General features: G+C 39.8%; 1 protein-coding gene across 2 annotated transcripts in view; it reads right to left on the reverse strand.

The window, feature by feature from the left end:
- FERMT1 (fermitin family member 1) overlaps positions 1-16,778 on the reverse strand; it is a 19,234-nt gene extending 2,456 nt beyond the window's left edge. Inside the window, exons 1-13 of one of the 2 annotated variants that reach the window (XM_009886028.1) lie at positions 16,530-16,695; positions 13,468-13,701; positions 11,792-11,938; positions 10,993-11,206; positions 9,860-9,962; positions 8,200-8,307; positions 7,164-7,295; positions 6,968-7,017; positions 5,550-5,561; positions 4,296-4,420; positions 2,864-2,970; positions 1,910-2,131; positions 1,082-1,206 (exon numbers count right to left, since the gene is read on the reverse strand). In XM_009886028.1, coding sequence (XP_009884330.1) covers positions 1,082-1,206; positions 1,910-2,131; positions 2,864-2,970; positions 4,296-4,420; positions 5,550-5,561; positions 6,968-7,017; positions 7,164-7,295; positions 8,200-8,307; positions 9,860-9,962; positions 10,993-11,206; positions 11,792-11,938; positions 13,468-13,701; positions 16,530-16,680 — 1,730 coding nt within the window. In that variant the 5' untranslated portion in view covers positions 16,681-16,695. Of the gene's footprint in view, positions 1-1,081; positions 1,207-1,909; positions 2,132-2,863; positions 2,971-4,295; positions 4,421-5,549; positions 5,562-6,967; positions 7,018-7,163; positions 7,296-8,199; positions 8,308-9,859; positions 9,963-10,992; positions 11,207-11,791; positions 11,939-13,467; positions 13,702-16,529 lie in introns of both variants that reach the window. The other variant, XM_009886029.1, reaches the window with a different exon arrangement.
- Between the last annotated feature and the right edge of the window lie 440 nt (positions 16,779-17,218).

Consider the following 17,218-nt stretch of genomic DNA (forward strand, 5'->3'; position numbering starts at 1 on the left):
ACACCCCCACTGAGATACTGCCCATCAGTTTGTAGAAATTCACCACAAGAAGTTTTGCTCAGGCTACAAAATGTAGTTTAGGTGTTGGATTTGTTTGTTTGTTTGTTTAACAGAATCAGCGCTGACAGATAGGGCAAAACATCTATATCTAGTAAATTAAATTGACAGGGAACATTCCTGGGCAGTGAACTTGTGTTCTGTTCAATTGCGAGAAGAGTCCCAGGCAGAATTCTGGCTGCAACCAAGCAGCAGTCTCTCAAATGACTCCCAGGTACGGCTCAGGAGCTGGAACATCCAAGGACCAAGATGATCTGGTAGTTCATATGAGGCTACTGGGTTTTGGGAAGTCAGAGAGTTTAATAGCACAGATGTGGGCTGTTCTATGCCAGCTGGCCTCTGTGCCAGAGAATGGTTCCCAGCTGGTTCAATTTATACCGCAGATGATTCCTAAGTAGCCCTGGAAGAGGTGTTCAGCACAAATTAGGGAAGGTGCCTCTAAGTGTGGTTGTGTCAGTGCTTTTCATTTTTTTGGTGCTTTGTCAAGAGAAAAGAATGCAGGTCAGAACCCTGCCATATTTTCCCAAGTGTCCAGGGAAACTGCTGTGAACACAACAGGACCCTTCTTGTGGTGACTGCTCTTCCAGATTCACCTAAAAAAGGGATAATATGCTGTTTTCTTAATGAAATGCCAAAGAAATTAGCATTTTATCATATTCCAATGAGAAAAAGTTGGAGCGAACAAATATACTGCAAACCTGAGAACACCAATAAGACATGCATTTTTTTACATTTTAGTGAGTTTATGTCAATAAGTGTTTAATCTGAGTGATATGTTACTTCAGGCAAAACCTGACAGGTCTGTATAAAGGCAGACATCATGGAGAGTCTCACTGCAGGAATGGAGCTCCTGAGTGCTACTGCTATGGAAAAAAAAAGCAGTATGGAAGTTACTAGAATTAAAAAAGCTCTATGGGGGAAAAAATAGGGAAAGTTTCGAGAACAGGGTGAAAAAGAGCTTCCTGCAAATCACTGACCGTGAACACGTTACGGCGGCTTGACATCAGCGTAACAGTGGGATTACCTTACAATGTAGTAGGATAAGCCAAACTCGGGGAGGGACTGCCATGCTTGAATAAAACGCAGCTTGGCCTCCACTAGGGTCATCTGCAATACATTTTGGTGGGCTTCCAGAATACGAGCAGCCAACTGGGAAACACAGGAAGAAAGGTTTCAGTTGACTGGAGAACAAAAATACCCTTGCTTTCACTAGATTAAACATCATTAGCTCTGGTGCCATGTTCAGACACTCAATGGTCACCGTTCATGCAGATGTATTGTGGAGAGCACTTGGGGACAGATGCTGAGCTACAAGGGCAGAACAGTGCAGGAAGGTCGCAGTGTCTGGGTTTCTGCTGCACTGCGTCTAGCTCCAGCACACTGCTCTGGAGACTGTGTCCTGAGGATGGGTAGGCTGAACTCTTTTGCAGCAAAAGCATTGGACAAGGAATTAGGTGGAGAGGAAGGAGAGGCACCTAGGCCAAGGAAGACACTTATTTAAGATGCAGACAGTAACTTCCTGACCTTAAAAACCCTCCTTTCTCACTCTGAAGAGACTTTCAGGGACAGCATTAACAGGAGGAGAACATGATGAGTGACTAAGGAGGCAGTGAGGATGTAGGAGTACTTGGAAGAAGTGCTGAGACACTTGCCCATGTGTCAAATGGACAAATGAGTATTGCAAGATGATTCTTCAGTTTAAAGAAAAAGCCTCTTGCTAACTGTGAAAAGGACAAATGAGTATTGCAAGATGATTCTACTGTATGGTTTCCAAATACTGCTTTGATCCAGCCTCACCACAAGCAATCATTGGAACCACCCATCCCCAACCATCAAGCCATGCTCAGGATACCTGCTTGGGCTTGTATTTTTTGGTATAACGTAGTGAGACGAAGCATTCTGGTTTCATATCTATGCTTTCTGGGTCAGAGACAGCCTGGGGAGACATGGTCCAGTTCTTCATCTTTAGAAATGAAAGGATCTTGTGGACCTCAGGATGGTAAGAGCTATCGGCCATTGTTTTGCCTTTTGAGGCTAAAACACAAGCAGCCATCCACCGAGCGTATTGATTCTCCTGCAACAAAGACAATTGTCTGATATTTTTGGACAAACAATTTATGAAGATGGCTACTGTTCACACATCTTTCACTGTGTGATATAACCACTCTGGAGTTACTCTGCTTCATTTCGGTGGATATATAGTTACTATAGTACTGTTGTTCTTCCCTGATTGAGCTAATTCCACCTACAGGACTGCCTATGCAGAATAATTAGGTTTGGAATTTTCGAAGAAATCCAGTACTTTGGAATAGATTCTCTTGGCAATTTTTTTGCATCACTATTTTCCACCTAATGAACATTTTAACACAATTTGGATTCATACACTTCAATACAAATGAAATAAATTGAAAATAAATGTAAGAGTCTTATCACACTACCCTTGTCTGAATGGGGAGTTCTAATTAAGAAAAAAGAAGAGACCAAAACCCAAACAGTAGTCCTCTGAAAACACTAAAGCAAAATATTGTAATTTCTTTTTACTTTTTTGATAGTATGTTCTTTTTTTCTTTCCAGCAGCTTTACTTGGAAGCTGATGATAAACATAGAACTACTGTCCTTTTGTCCCCTCAACCATAAAATACTTGTTAGACCACCACTTCATTCTTAAATTTTACTAAACATGCAGATAATAAACTCTCTGCAGCATCCTTATTTTTCTATGCAAATTCTAGAACAAGACAATGTGTCTTCTAGACAATCTGCCAATAAACCTGGAATACAAACTTTCCCTTGCCTTATTACTCACGTTTTCGCATCTTAAATATACTTCATTCATGCCATCAGCAACCGGAATTAGTAATTTGATTCCAAACTTCTTCGCTGCGACATTTACATCTGGTACAACTTCACATCCTAGATCACAGAGAATCAGGAAGAAATGGATTTATTTAATTACTACCTCACTCGGTACTGATTAATACTAAAGAACAGTACTTAATGGTTCTTTTTCTTTAAGATCAAGGGCCAAGACTTTCGAAGCTTAGGCCTAATGAAAGGTTTCTGTTCTAGTTGACTGCCGGGTCTGTCTTGCCAGGGTGATGAATGCTCTGCGCTCAAAGAGCATGTTAGTCAATGTGGAAGAGAAAGGATACAAGCGCTCTGAAAACCTCAGCCTGATCTTAGGAAATGCTCAACGTTTAAAATGGAGAGGAGCTGATGAGATGGGGACTTTTGGAAATTTTAGCCTAATTGTCTTGAAAGCCTGGACTATATTTTCAGAAGCAACTTAGTACTGACGATAGGACGTGGGTATCATCTACAACAGAGCTGGCCAGTTCAGGGATCCCAGAGAACTCTGGGGACCTGGTATTTCGTGTTGATGGTGCTACTACAGGCCTTCTGGATTCAGCTGGAGTCGAGGATGCCTACAGTTCCCTTTTGTGTCAAGGGACACCAAGGCTGTGGGCTACTTGGTGAGGTTCCAGCCACCTTGGCTAGTTTTACCATGCATTCATCTGACCTACTGAGGATATGCAGATTGGTATGCAGAGCCATTTGTTCACAGGGGTCAATCTTCTTTCTATTTCAAAGGTTTCTTCTAGGATGAATCCTGGGCATCACTGGTTCCCTGAAGCTGAACAAATGATGTCCCTGCAGGAGTAGATGTAGATGGCGGCTATATATGATGCTGGTGTTTGCCGTGTGTACACTCAGGGTTTCTCCTCCAGAAGTACCTAAAACTGGCTGTAGCTGTGGAAATCCCCATGCATGAAACAAACAAGGTCCAGAGAAGGTCTCGGAGCTGTCCCTGCACAGCAGTATACAGGTGCAACTTATGGTATTCTTGCCCACTCTATCATCCATAATCCTCTACTACCAGTGTGCATTTGCCAAAGACAGAGGTGAGTACTACCATTTAACACAGAGTAAAAACCTTTGGAAATAAAAGTGTCACACGGATCACATTCTTTATCCAACTCATCTTTAAGTGAATTCAGCAGTACATGTCATTTTACAAGCCAGGTCCAGATAATCTTGGTTTGGGCTAAGCTATTGAATCCTTCTTGTTTAGGCCTCTTCTGCAGATGCGGTCTGCCTGCTTAGGAGTCTCAGTAACTGAAAAAGTTCCAAAACTAACTGCTATTGTGCTTGTCTTCCGGAGTCTTGCAGGGATCTCTTGATTTATCCAGTTCACGAATGCAACAGAAAAACCAAAGAAAGGAAAAGAAAATTCCTACCTTTTAGGTTTAGTTTCTCAATAGGTTCTCCCTGTGCAGATTCCTTGTTTTTAAAATAAGATACTGAAGTGTCCTTAAAGACAAACCAATATGGCTTGATAGCTTTGAGGGACAGCTTCCTGGGCCTAAATGAAAAAAGAAATCACATTTGTTTATATTGAAATGTACAAATTGGTAAGTCACTCACAAATATTACTGTGGATCTCAAATTGCTTTGAAGTCACACACATGGCGTCAGTTGGGTTACTCATACTTGTGTCAATGATGGGGGTGCCAAACACTTGGAATGAAGATCGCGCCCATTATCCCGGGTATGGATGTGTTTTTACCCCAGGTTTTAGCTGAATCCCATCTATGATTTCTATTGGGGTTTTTTCTTCCTCTTCTGTGTGTTCTTTTTTCTTCCATTCCTAATCAAAGCCATTCCCTTCTAACAGACTAATTCTGTTTTTTACATTAAATCAGTAACGCTAATGTAACCACTAGCTTGTTCACATGCACTAGAATTAGCTTCAGTTTTTCATTGCTCCTCGCCTAGAAGATTTGCACCCATAAAACTAACTTGTATTCATTAAAGTGTAAGACAGTAGAGACCATATTTTTGGCTTTATCTGAATAGTATCTAACACAACAAGATTCTATTCCTTCACTAAGTTTGTAGAGGTTCTGTAACACTCCAAGAAAAGGTAATAGTTTAAAACATCTTATTCCACTAGGGCAGTGTTACTCCAGCTGCTCACACATGTATATAGGTGGATATAATCCTCATTTGAATTCCTTTAGCTAATTTCGATACTTTACTAATGCAAACTGATCTCTTTCATAGAGTAAATTTAAAAATATCTACTTTGGAATTGAGAAGTAACTGATAGATACTAATTGTCAAACATAATCATTGTGCCATCCCCACCTCTCTTCAGTAAGAGATAAAAATCATAATTAATTCTACTAAGAATACACTAAGAAAGTCATAGGGGGTGTAGGGGGAGTGGTGAGGAAATAAATTCCTGGGTTCAATATATTTCAAGAGAGAAAACTAGAGGTACTATTTGAAATAGAAATATTCTACCTAATAGAAAACTATTTGAGTAGAGAAATACTTCACAACTAGCTATAAAGGTCAACAATGAAGTTAAAAAGAAGAAAAAAGAAAAATAATCCACTGTCTATTTAGTACTTCCCTTTAAATTAAGATGTTGGTACAAAGAGCATACAGCTAGCTGGAAAACAGCGATTTATTATATCCACTCTTGCCTTCTCCAGAGCCTTTCCAGAAATCCTAGTCTAGAATCTTTTCTAGAATATGGTGATTATTATGTTAAATTAAAAAAACCCTTGGATTTTCAAAACTGCCAAAGATTTTGGCTTTTAATTTTCCAATACTGTGACATTCTTCATAAATAAGGGACTATAATTTTTTTAGACTAACAAAATTATTTTTCTATCAAAAAAATTGCTGAAAACTCTTTTGAAAGCTTTTCATTGTCATTTATGAAAATATATTGTAATTCTCCACAATACTGTCACCCACCTGAAAGTAGTATTTACTAGTGTGCTAATGTGGTGCATACTGTGAATAAATGTGAATAAAAGTTCACTGTATGAATAGTGTCAGCAGTATAACATGCAGAGCTTTGTATTTAGGTTTACAATTAAGCAAATAATTATAGTAACAAAATGTTGTTGTTCCTTTAAAGAAATGTTTTACACTTTACCTAGTTTATACAATGTCTTAGGTTTAGTAAGTGATTTATCATGTATAAAGGAAATTTTTCATGATGAAAAATAACCGCTGAATGCTTTTAAAAGCAAACTGCTCTACTGCTGGGGAAAAATAAACAATCCAGTGTTACAGGTGAGTAACTGACAGAACTTAAAAGGCTTAAACTCCCTTTCATCTTAAGCCACCTTAAACGTCAAACTCCTAATTGGAAATTAATAATTAACAATTCTTAACAGTTAACAACAGTTAAAAATTTTGAGGTGCAATTTTCAGTTCACTGACTACAAATATGATTTGTCAACAGAATGAATCTGATAAATATTTGTACAATAGAAAGCTTTATCTTTCTAAAACACAAAGCCTGTTTTGTGATAAAACACTTTACAGGCTTAAGGTCACTGCAGTCATTTAAATAACCCGTAAATCAAGATATTATAGTGGGATCACAGAAACTCATTTTGATATTAGAAAAATAACAGACTCCCTGTTTAGTTAGAAAGGGGTAATTTGTTTGCTTATTTTCTTTGAAAAAAAAAATAAAAATCCCCAGGGTTGCTTTCAGAAATTCTTCTCAGGGACAGCTGTTAAGTTTTTTCTAGTTTTTCAGTGGCAAAAACAGTAAAATGTGATTGAAAATAAAATTGTAGACTCTTTTCTTTAGAGGTGATGATTGATGAGCACTAGGAAATATAAAGAGCCTGGTCGTTAATAAGCATAAGTATAGCTACCCCAGCACGCCAAAAGCTCAAAAGATTTGCTGAAAATCTTCATCAGAAGCAGTAAAAAAAGATTTGAAGAGGATGATACTAGGCTAGTTAGACCTATCTGGTGTATTTGTTAATTTATAACCATAGGATTTACTGTTAGATTGGAATGAAAAACTCAAGAGATCTCTTGTACGGTTAAGCTTTTTGTTTTGTATGTTTTATTGTTAGTTTTAATAACTCACCTAACTAGCCTGAGATTATCAGCAAGTTTCGGGATGTCTGTGATGTCCTCCTATCAGGAATAATTAGGAAGAATTTTAGTACAATGCACTTTTTAATGGTCTGTTGACTCTGTTAAAAAATCAGGAACCAGGTAGGCTCATCAGGGTCAATACATTTGACACAGTGAAAGCAATTCTGGAATCTGAAAGGACATACCAAAATGTTACTTGTGTTTCCACCTTCCAGTGTCACTTCCAGGTTAGAAAGTGCGGCTTCTACTTCATCCACTTCTGATTCAGAGGTGAAATCTTGTGCCTCTGATGATAAGGATAATTTGCTTACATGATACTAAAATAAAACATCAATATCAAATAGTCAATATACCAATTAGCAACACACAATCACAGCATACGAAAATAGGCCATTTGGTCTTCTGGGTCTTGGACAACTGCGTAAAGTTCTGCAGCACGGAACCATGGGGTTTTGCACAAAGAAATAGGTATGTCCAATATGATCTCCAGTGCAATTGCTGATAACAGTTTCCTATTTTAAGTGCCAGTGTCTGTATTCCTTCACTGTGTAATTGTCCCTGTTCTGTGAAGCTGACTCAGTGCTAACATTTGCCTCCCTAGTAACGTCAGCTCTAAGTGCCGTCCGTACCAGGTGGAAACTTGGCAGCAAGGTTCTGTGGTGTTCCGCAGTGGCAGGCCGTGAATTTTTTGGCAGCTACATTTACATTTAAGAGGAAGGAATTTATTATTAATAAACATTTGTGCCTTATTACCTACAGTCAGGGACTAAGCCACGCTAGGTCATGTTAAATTTCTATGTACTCCATAGCATCCCTATCTTCACATGTGCTATAGCTTTTTTTCGGTCTGTTGTGAACATGGAACGTGTATTTATGTCTTAGAGAAATTTTCAGGAAGAATATGTGAAAGGGTGGTAGCTGGAATGGGAAGCAACACGTCATATTAATCCTCTTCAGAACAGACTGGTATCAAAGTTACATGCTGGGTACAGTTCGCTTTAGATAATGTTAGTAAATAGTTCCATAACTGTATGTGTCGGTTTGAATAATGGTGTGCTGCTACTGAATTTAGTTGGTTTAGTTGATGGATGCTGCTTACTGTTTCTCACTCAACCAGCAGACCCCCCATCCAAACAGACTTGTCTTGTCTGTCCCAGTCTTGTCCTAGCTTGTGCCTGCCTCTTGGAGAAACAGGTTTTGCAACTTGGATCAAGTACATGCCTGTAGTGCAGCGAAGATCAGCATTTCTTCCTCTGTGCAGTCAATTTCTTCTAACAGGATGGCCCAACGAGCTTGTTCATATATTTGGTTTATTCGCACTGCATCATACTGTAGCAAAAAAGAACAACATTGGTCATTAATGACCATCAAGATACAGATTCCCGATCAGCTGCACCTGATCTAACATTGGGCTGAAGCCATAAAGGTTGTTTCCTCCTCCCGCACCTCTGCCCTGCTCTATGTTCCCGTCCTGTTGTTCTAGCTCGTGTGATTGTGTGTAGGGTCACAGTGGCTTGCTGACCCAACAGAAAATTAATCAGGAGTCCTTGGCTGAAGCAGAAGCGGTGGTAGGCCTTGGACAGGCTTAACCGAAATGTGAAACCACACTATGAGGGTGGAAATAATATGACATGGGTGATATGAATGCGACATTCAACAGCTTGCTACTGCCAAAAGGCAGAAACGCTTATTCCTCACTTCCCTTCTTCTGCTCTTGGCTTTTTCGGTTCTGGCTCTGTCTTTGCACTCGCTTGACATTTGTCAGATCCTGCTGTGAACTGCTCTAATTTACTATCCATTTTTTGGACAGTGATTGTTTCTTGTTATTTACTTGGTTAACAAGCTGAAGTGACTCACAGAAATATTCAAGCCCCAGAGCTGGTGAAAGGTAGGTGATGGGAGGGTAAACCTTGGAGCGTGACCTCTCCCAATAGTGGTGAGCTATTAAGTTGCCTAAAGCTGTTTTGGGTTATTTCATCCTATGGTTCCATGGCTGGCTGGGGCAAAGAAGGGAAATGTTTGGGCTGATGAAGTTGAGACATGTACTTGAATTGCAGTAGGGATGGCATTTCACCCAAAATCATGCCACCTGAACTAGAAAGTGCCCTTCTGTTTATCTGAGATGCCTGAAATTAAAGTTTTACAGAGTTTACAGAACATAACAATGTGAAGGCCAAATCCTCTAAAATTCACATTTGAACTCTTGTTGATTTACACTGGTCCATGATCGTGCTTTAATTTCTCTAAATGTATCAGCCAAGCTGTAAAAACACCGGCTTAACACAACCACCGAGACTGACTTTTAGTGGAAATAAAGGCAAATGAAAGGAAACTTGAGAAAAACATTTAAGTGATTTTTGAAGACTAAGTCTTGCTTTCAAATGGGACTTAAACACTTTTGCTGAACTTTCCAAAGTTCACTGGAACAAAGTTGATTTAAGCACCCAAGTGCTTCTGAGGGCTTCAGCCCAGAAAAGCTGAATATTCCGTGAAGGGCAGTGGAACATAAATGTAATTTTTAAGTCCATTTTCACAAATAGGGCTTATACTGTTACATCATTTAGGATAATGTTGGTTTAGTTTTCCCCTTAATTTTTCTTCTTAAAAGAGAGGCAGAAAGTAAACCAGCACCTCTGGAAATCTGGATACTGTTTCTGGTGCTCTTCAGATCTCACCTTTATACTTAAGATCTTATTTAATGTGAGGAACGGTGATTCAGTGTCCAGAGGGGAAAAGTGCAGCCTTAGCTGAGGGGAAAAAGTAGAATTTGATCTCTGAAGGGCCTGTAACAAATCCTGGCTAAAATTCGGTATCCTTGTGCTATAGCTCCTTGACATGAAAGCAGGCAAACAATGAATAGCAATAAAAACAAAGCTCTTACTTTTGGATTCAAATCAAAGAAAGTGTAATATTTAAAGCGTAAAAGAAGTTGATCGTCCTCCAGAATGCCTTGTTCCATAAGTGATCGAGATGAATCTAGCCAGCTGCGGAAGAAAACAACCCACAGATTCATCTGTAGAAGAAAAACTATCACACCTGCAGAGCTCCAATGTAATTGTGAAATAAAATTGGGAACAAACAGCTCTAATTCCTGCAAGCCTGGGGAAAATTCACATAATTCCAGAAGGTGGAACATTCATATGGATTCCCAACTTTCATTGTATAAACACGATACCTACAATCTTCCTAATTTTTTCTCCAGCACTATTCAAAACATCAGGAGTAGATGCCAGAAACGGAGCAGTAACTAGTTGTGGGGTGACCCATGCCAATAAGATTCTTTCTTTTTGATCTCCAGAAATGGGAGGTTCATTTAAGCCAGGACAAAAGTGTACCTGTATACTTAAACTCCCGCTTTTCATTTCAGTATTTGCTGTTTTATAATTCTAGCTACTTCTGTTCTCCAGTGAAATACAATGAAAATATCAAAGTCACTGTTAAATGCTCCACAGATCTAAAAACGATGATCCGTATTTTAATGTTAGAGAGACCATCATCTCAAACACTTGCACCACTAAACCCCCTAGTGCTCTGTGTTCTTCTGTGGTGTACAGTTTGTTAGTTAGTACATAATAAACAAAAAAATGTTTGTTAGTACATAATTCAAGAATTTACCTATTTGTAATGCATTAGAGCTTTACTGAATTTATCCACATGTGTATTTCCACTGCCCATTTAAAGCCTTTAGAGTTTGCTGTCCAAACTGTCCTTTAGCTGTGCCCACAGTGCTCAACTGGATTTGCCTTCATCTAGTAAAAGAACTTAATCCAAAGCCTGCACAATTACATCATTCGTCACTTTAAAACAAAATTGTCTAACCAAGAATGTTGAATAAGGAAAAAAAAGATCAAAACCAGTATTTAGAAACAAAATCTAGATGAAAGCATGTTCTCATGTATCAATATAGCCATACATCAGGGGGTTGTTTTCAAATTCTGCTTTACACTTTAGAAGATGGATCAATGCCACGCTGGTTAAGCCCGCTAACAAAGATCTCAAAGAGAGGCATCTTACCCTGCATTGAGTTTGGCTTTGTCAGCTAAAGTCCGAGGCTGGTACATTTCTGCTAGTGTTTCTGGAGAGCAGTTGGGATGACTTAAGGCAAGGATGCTGCAGTTCTGCTCAGTCAAGGGGCTGTCGCTGAACCAAGTAATTGTAGAAGAAGCTGGTGTCCCACTGATGGGATCATAAACGGGTGTCATGGTTTTACTATATAAACCTGGGCTTCCTGCAAATTGAGAGGGTAATGTATTATTCCAGGGAAAACTGCCTTCAGACTTAGGTAGTCTCCCACTTCCCATCATAAAAGACTAACCCTTTTCTTTCAAGACAGTCTGCTATCTCTGCTGTTTACAGCAGCCTCGTCCTTTCACAGGTGAAGTGACTTCAAGGACAGAAGTGCTCTTCCCTGGTCTGTGAAAGAGCTCAGTTGTACTGGAGATAAGAAACATACTCTCAAGCCTTTATTTCTCCTTTTCCTTGGAGGTTACCAAAATTGTTGAATATTTTGAGTGGTCTCACATTTTCAAAGAGCAGCAGCACATCCTGTGTGCAGGGCCACAGCTGATCACCTGTTTTCTGGTATAGCCTTTCTCAAATCAATGGAAAGCAAAACATGTAAAAAACAACAGAAAAATATTGATATACTGGAGATTTCAGTAACTGCTTGAAGCCACTAACGTCAGGCCAACTGTGTGTCTCTGACCACCATCCTACACTAAACTGGTCTCCCTGGTTTTAATTGTGTAGCAAAGGATTTCTTCCTCTTTTTGGCTTCCAGTCAAAGAGCGAAATCGCATTGGTTTTTCATTACCTGATAATCCAGAACTCACAGGAGAGTCACACAGGTTTAAAATGTCTTCTGTAACTGGTTCTTTGGTGTTCTTCTCTTTTTTCTTTTTCTTTTTGAGCGCATCTTCTGATTGCTTCAACAAAGAGAGTTCTTCTGACCGTCTAATATCTACAATGGCAATTTGGGAAGTGAAGCAAGATGAAACATTTGAAACTCACCATCTTACATCCAAAAAAAGCTCATGCTTGGTAACAGTATTTGGGGAAGCTCCATGTTGCAATCTGACTTTTATTTTTAGTAGGTTGAAAGCAGTAGCCGTGGAAAATCCAGTAATTCAGTAACAAGGCCAAAGACTTTGGGCTGTGAGAGTGAGTTTTGACAGGATTTAAGCCTGCTTTTGTAGCAAGCATATCTGCATTTTAGGACACCAGGGAAAAACTCTTTCTCCCTAATGGCTCTGCAATCACCTTTGAGCATAATAACCTCAATGAAATGTCCGACTTATGAATAATCAAGAACGGAAATGGAACCACTGTATTTGAAGTTCACGCTTTCTGTTAGTCACTTAGGAATTCTGTATTTCACATACAAGATTCTGTCTTGGCTACGCACTATTCCCTAATGCACTACTGCTTCAGACATGTATTGTCAGTTGCAAACCTAACACTTGGTTTCTGAAAAACACTTTTATCCTGGGGTAAGCAAAGATATTTTTGACAATATTCACGCATGAGAAAAGTTACAGGGTTCCTGTACTGACTCAGTCTGGAAGAAAAATGTAGGTAGAAATATTTAATACGGTCAAATGTCATTTGAACAATTATGGCATCATTTTATCGGAACTGTTAAATGTAATAAAGACATACTATCCCTTTCACAATCTAGTGCTAGAAGATGAAATTGAAAGCTACATTGTGGTCAATATGAGGTGGTAAATTCTTTCTGAAGATGAATGTGTTATTGGCCTAAGCTTTGAAGGTCTAAGTTAAAGAATCCCTAAAACTAAGGGATTCTGAAGACTATTTGCAGTCTTCACTTATCCCCGTGGATCACCGGCATGCAGGTCTGGCATGCTCCAAAACCTCATCTCTGTTTGGAGGTGCTCCATTATGGGAAAGAGCAGAGACATGGGGACTCAGTGCTGCAACACATTCATGGGCTTGGGTGGGGTAGTTGGGTATGCCCTGACCTGAAGAGGTTTGGGCATGTAAGTTCTGAACGTTTAAAACGTGCTCTTTCTGAAGTAAATGCATGTAACCAACAGGGCGAGTTGAATATCATTAATGCTAGTGAAAGTAGGTGATAAATCAGTTGACAGCAGTAAAATTGCCTGTGGTGAAAGCTGATGTAGGAGACTGATAAGCTCAAGCTTTTAGTCAATGGCATAGATTAAGACGGACTGAGCCCCTCTCAAGGAGGACAGGGATCCCTACAAAACCATCAACAGAACTTTGACTGTCCAGTACTCCTGCAGCTCGTGGGACACATTTCTGACACTGTGCATCAGTTATCACAAAGACTGAGAACCATTGACATGCACTGGATACTGAAAACCAAAAAAACTGTCTTTTGATCTTGGGTCAACTCAATCAAGTTTCGCCTTGAGCTAAACAGTTTTGTAAGGACTTTACATCAAAAGAAAGTCACCTAATAAAATGCGCCTAGTTAGCTGCCAGAGGGGATTTAGCTTCACTTACTGAGAATTTTGCAGATGTCACTGACAGCTTTGAATACCACAGAAGAGAAGCTGACTTTCAGTCTCACAGTCTTCATGTTTGGCAAGCGAAGCCGCAACATTTTGTGCTGAGTAGTAAAGAACAGCTTAGCATCTGCCTGCACGCCGCATTTATCAAGTGTCCAGTGGGTTTTCAGAAGCCAACATTTTTTTTGCTCCCACCAAAGAGCATAGTCTGACCAATCTTGTGATAATTCTAGGAAAATACAAAATTGTTATTAACAAACTATGGAGCAAATATAGAAAAAAAGGATTTGGAAACAGTGCTCTGCAAACAGGAGAATTTATTTACATTAAAGTAGCAACTACAGTTCCTAAGACCTAGACCCCATTTGCTGAATACTTGTGGCAGTCACTGGGAACTAATTTTGTATTCCCTTAAGAGTTAACCTAGGTGCTAACTGGCACTGCCTTCATCTTACAGATATCCAGAGGGAAAGTGCATCTCCTGAATCTGGTTCTATACATGGTCCAATGCTGCTGGGATTGTACTGGGATACGGACTAATTACCAGGGTACCCACTTCACAACTTCATAGTGCAAGCTGAAAATCCTCCTACAAAACCTTGTGTGCACCCAGATGGGTGCAAGTTCTTCCACAGTCTCCTGGAAAGCACCAGAGAACAGCTCACGTCTATAGTGTTAAGAACAGCAACGAGTCCCTCGAAGTCTTGGTGACGCAGAGCTAAGGGCTGTTCTCAGCTCTTCTTTGTGACTGCACAGTTAGACGAACAAGGAAGCTCACCTGAGTGCAGCCCACTTAGGACAACTTTACAGTAGCAAGATTCTTTAAATAAACAAGGAAAAGAATTATTGTTTTGGGAATAAGCCCTGAGACAATCAGGAAAGAGTTAACAAGTTCTCTAACCAATACGATGACCTTCTCTACCAGTCAGGATGCAGAAACTTGTAAGAGAGGTAGAAACTTGTAAGGGAGGGGAATGGGCGTGATGTGATATGGTACAGTTAAATCTTGTAATAGTCTGGGCAGAAGGGCAGGCTGGTGTGACTGACCGGGGGCTGACAAGGGTTGCCTACAGAAACTTCTCCGAGAAGACAGGCCTTCCAAGAGATGGCTGTCGTGTTTCACTAATATGGTCTTGCCTGTGCTTTGCTTAAGTAAAAATGTTTGTGTATTTTATACTTTGGAAACATGCAGATAGAGTAAAGCTTGCTGACTCAAGAACGGATGGAAGACTTTGTTCATGACTTACATGAAGGGTTTTGGAGGGGGTGAACAGTGGCTTTTGTCTGTTTACTTTTGAGCAGTAAGCTATCCTGACCTGAAAGGTGTCAAAACCTTGACTAAATCAGCATGAGAAGCACATGCATAAGGAAAGAGATAAAGCATTGCTGCTCTCAGTTCCATGGGGAATTCCAAGATAAGATGACTTTCCAGATGCCAATGATGTATAGTAGCAGGTAAAGTTTCTGTGTGATTTTGGTCAAGTTGTTTTAGTCTTCTGCGTCATTTCTCTTTCCTCCTCAGCAGCTCCACCAGGTAGAGGCTATTTTCCTCAGCGTGTTTATAGCACAGTAGAGCCCTGCCCTATTTTGGAGTTTCTTGGTAAAAAATTGTGTCTTGAGGGTGGCTGACACTTAGTTACAGATTTTCTTTAAATATTATTTAATATAGAAAAATTTTTGCACTAGTTGAGTACTAGTTCTTAAAACACTGTGAAAAACTTCTGACCCAGCTACCATTGGCTTGCTGGCTGAATCATGTGTGTAAGTATGCAGAGAAGTTGGTAAAAATGTATCACAGATTTGCTACCTGCTTTAATGCTGGAAAAGGGATTCCTTGATAAAATCAGTATCTCCAAGTAGAGCTTCTCCATCACAAAGGATTTTTGTGTAAAAATGTCCTTCCATTGAATGGCAGCCTTTTGGAAAGAATACCTTATGCATCTCTCTTTTGTTTCTTTCAAAACCCATGTTTGAAAACAAAACCTTTCACTTGGCGGTAAGAACTCTGAAATTATTAAGTTGCTGATTTTAAATTTCTTGACGCTATTTTGCTGAAGAGTTTTGTTATAGGTCACTTTGTCTCTTCTTGTTTGTCTGAAGTTGAACTATGTAAAAAAGACTAAAGTTTCAAGAAGGTTTTTTTGACATTTTTTTTTTGTTGCCACAAATCTTGTATTTCAAGAGCAGTGCATAGAAATGCAAAGCTCATGGTGTTCCCACTTGGCAAGTCTAATCTAGGAGACAGGCTCCTTTCTGTGTGAAGTTGGTGACCGAAGGCTTCTAGATTTAAGAATGCCAGAAAAAAAGAACAATACTTGAGGAATAAGTTGCATATGAAAACCCTGTGGCATGGATATAATAATCAAATACTATACTATCTTGTCTGAATTTATCATTCTGCAGCCTCAGAGTGCAGATGATTATTTTGGGAGGCAGCTCCATTTGATGGCTTTGAGTTAAGGAAACCTAGATTCTCTTATTGCCTGTAGCGCTGACTTGCTGTGACTGTACAGAGGGTATTACATCTTTCATCTCCTAACTTTGACTCAGCCAGTCTCTGCTCTTCACAGCTGTTCCCTACTGGATACATGTAATGGATAATGTGCCTCAGATTTTGGTTAGAGTGCCACTGTAGCACAGGAAACAGTAACTTCAGAAGTGCCTTTGTAATGACTAATTCTGTCTCTTTGACTGCTACAGGTGGACAAAGAGTGTATCAGCTACCTTTGCTGTCCCTCAAACTAGCCACCTATAAAGTCTATCTGGAAAGGGTGTTGAATAGTTTGTCTGGTCCAACTATATTTGTCTGACTGGAAGACAAAAACAGAGTAAAGTTTTGTTTGCACTGTGATAGTACAGGGGCTGTAGCCACAGGCAGGGAGAGGTTCTGGCCACACAAAAACCTTGAGTCTGCAGCATCTACGTGCTCAGTGAACCATTACAAAGAAGTAAATCAGGCAGTGCCTTTTCAAAATGCACAGGAGCCTCTTTTTGTAGAAGGAAAGCTGCATGTACTATTTTCATAACACTGTGTAAATTAAACAGGTCTTTACTCACCGATGTTTTCTACTAATTTCAGCATCACTCCTCCAATATGAAGGTCCCCAGTGACCCGTAGTAAAAATTCCTTTTGTACCTCTTCAGACTGATGATCAACTGTCACTAAGAGCTCCCAGGAGTGAGACCCATATTCACTTGAGGAAGTCATTTTGGAAAGATCTATGTAAGCTCTGCAAAAACAAAACAAACACACAAAAAGGATATTTTTCCTCCGCTCTCTGAAACAAATGCATCTCTCCATAGTCTCAAAATACATCCATGCTGCCAAGACTTCACAGTGGCCTTGGCTGGAACTTCAGATGTGTTATCTTGTTACCTCCGAACTAGACTCTGCTCCTGTGATTACTCTTGCAAGACAGGCATGTGGGATTTTTTGGTTTTATTCTGATTTCCACCCACCCCACCCCCCAACTCAAGTGTCTCCACTGGGTAGAGGTAGCCCAGTTTTACCCTGGTTTCCCCACTCTGCAGTGCTAATCTGCCAGTCTGGACACCGTAAAGCCCACAGTTGTGGGTGGGATCTGTTTTGGCAATCTGTCCAGTGAACAAGGGAATTTTGTTGACTTGTACACTTATAGCTATAAGTTTCACTGCAAATGAACATTTACACTTGCAGTTCTGCCAGCTTGGTCCCATGGGACCAAAACCAGAGAGTATTTTTACCTATTTGAGTAGATGTGAGGGGA

Source organism: Charadrius vociferus, unplaced genomic scaffold (assembly GCF_000708025.1).
Source record: "Charadrius vociferus isolate BGI_N301 unplaced genomic scaffold, ASM70802v2 scaffold455, whole genome shotgun sequence".
Lineage (NCBI taxonomy): Eukaryota > Metazoa > Chordata > Aves > Charadriiformes > Charadriidae > Charadrius > Charadrius vociferus.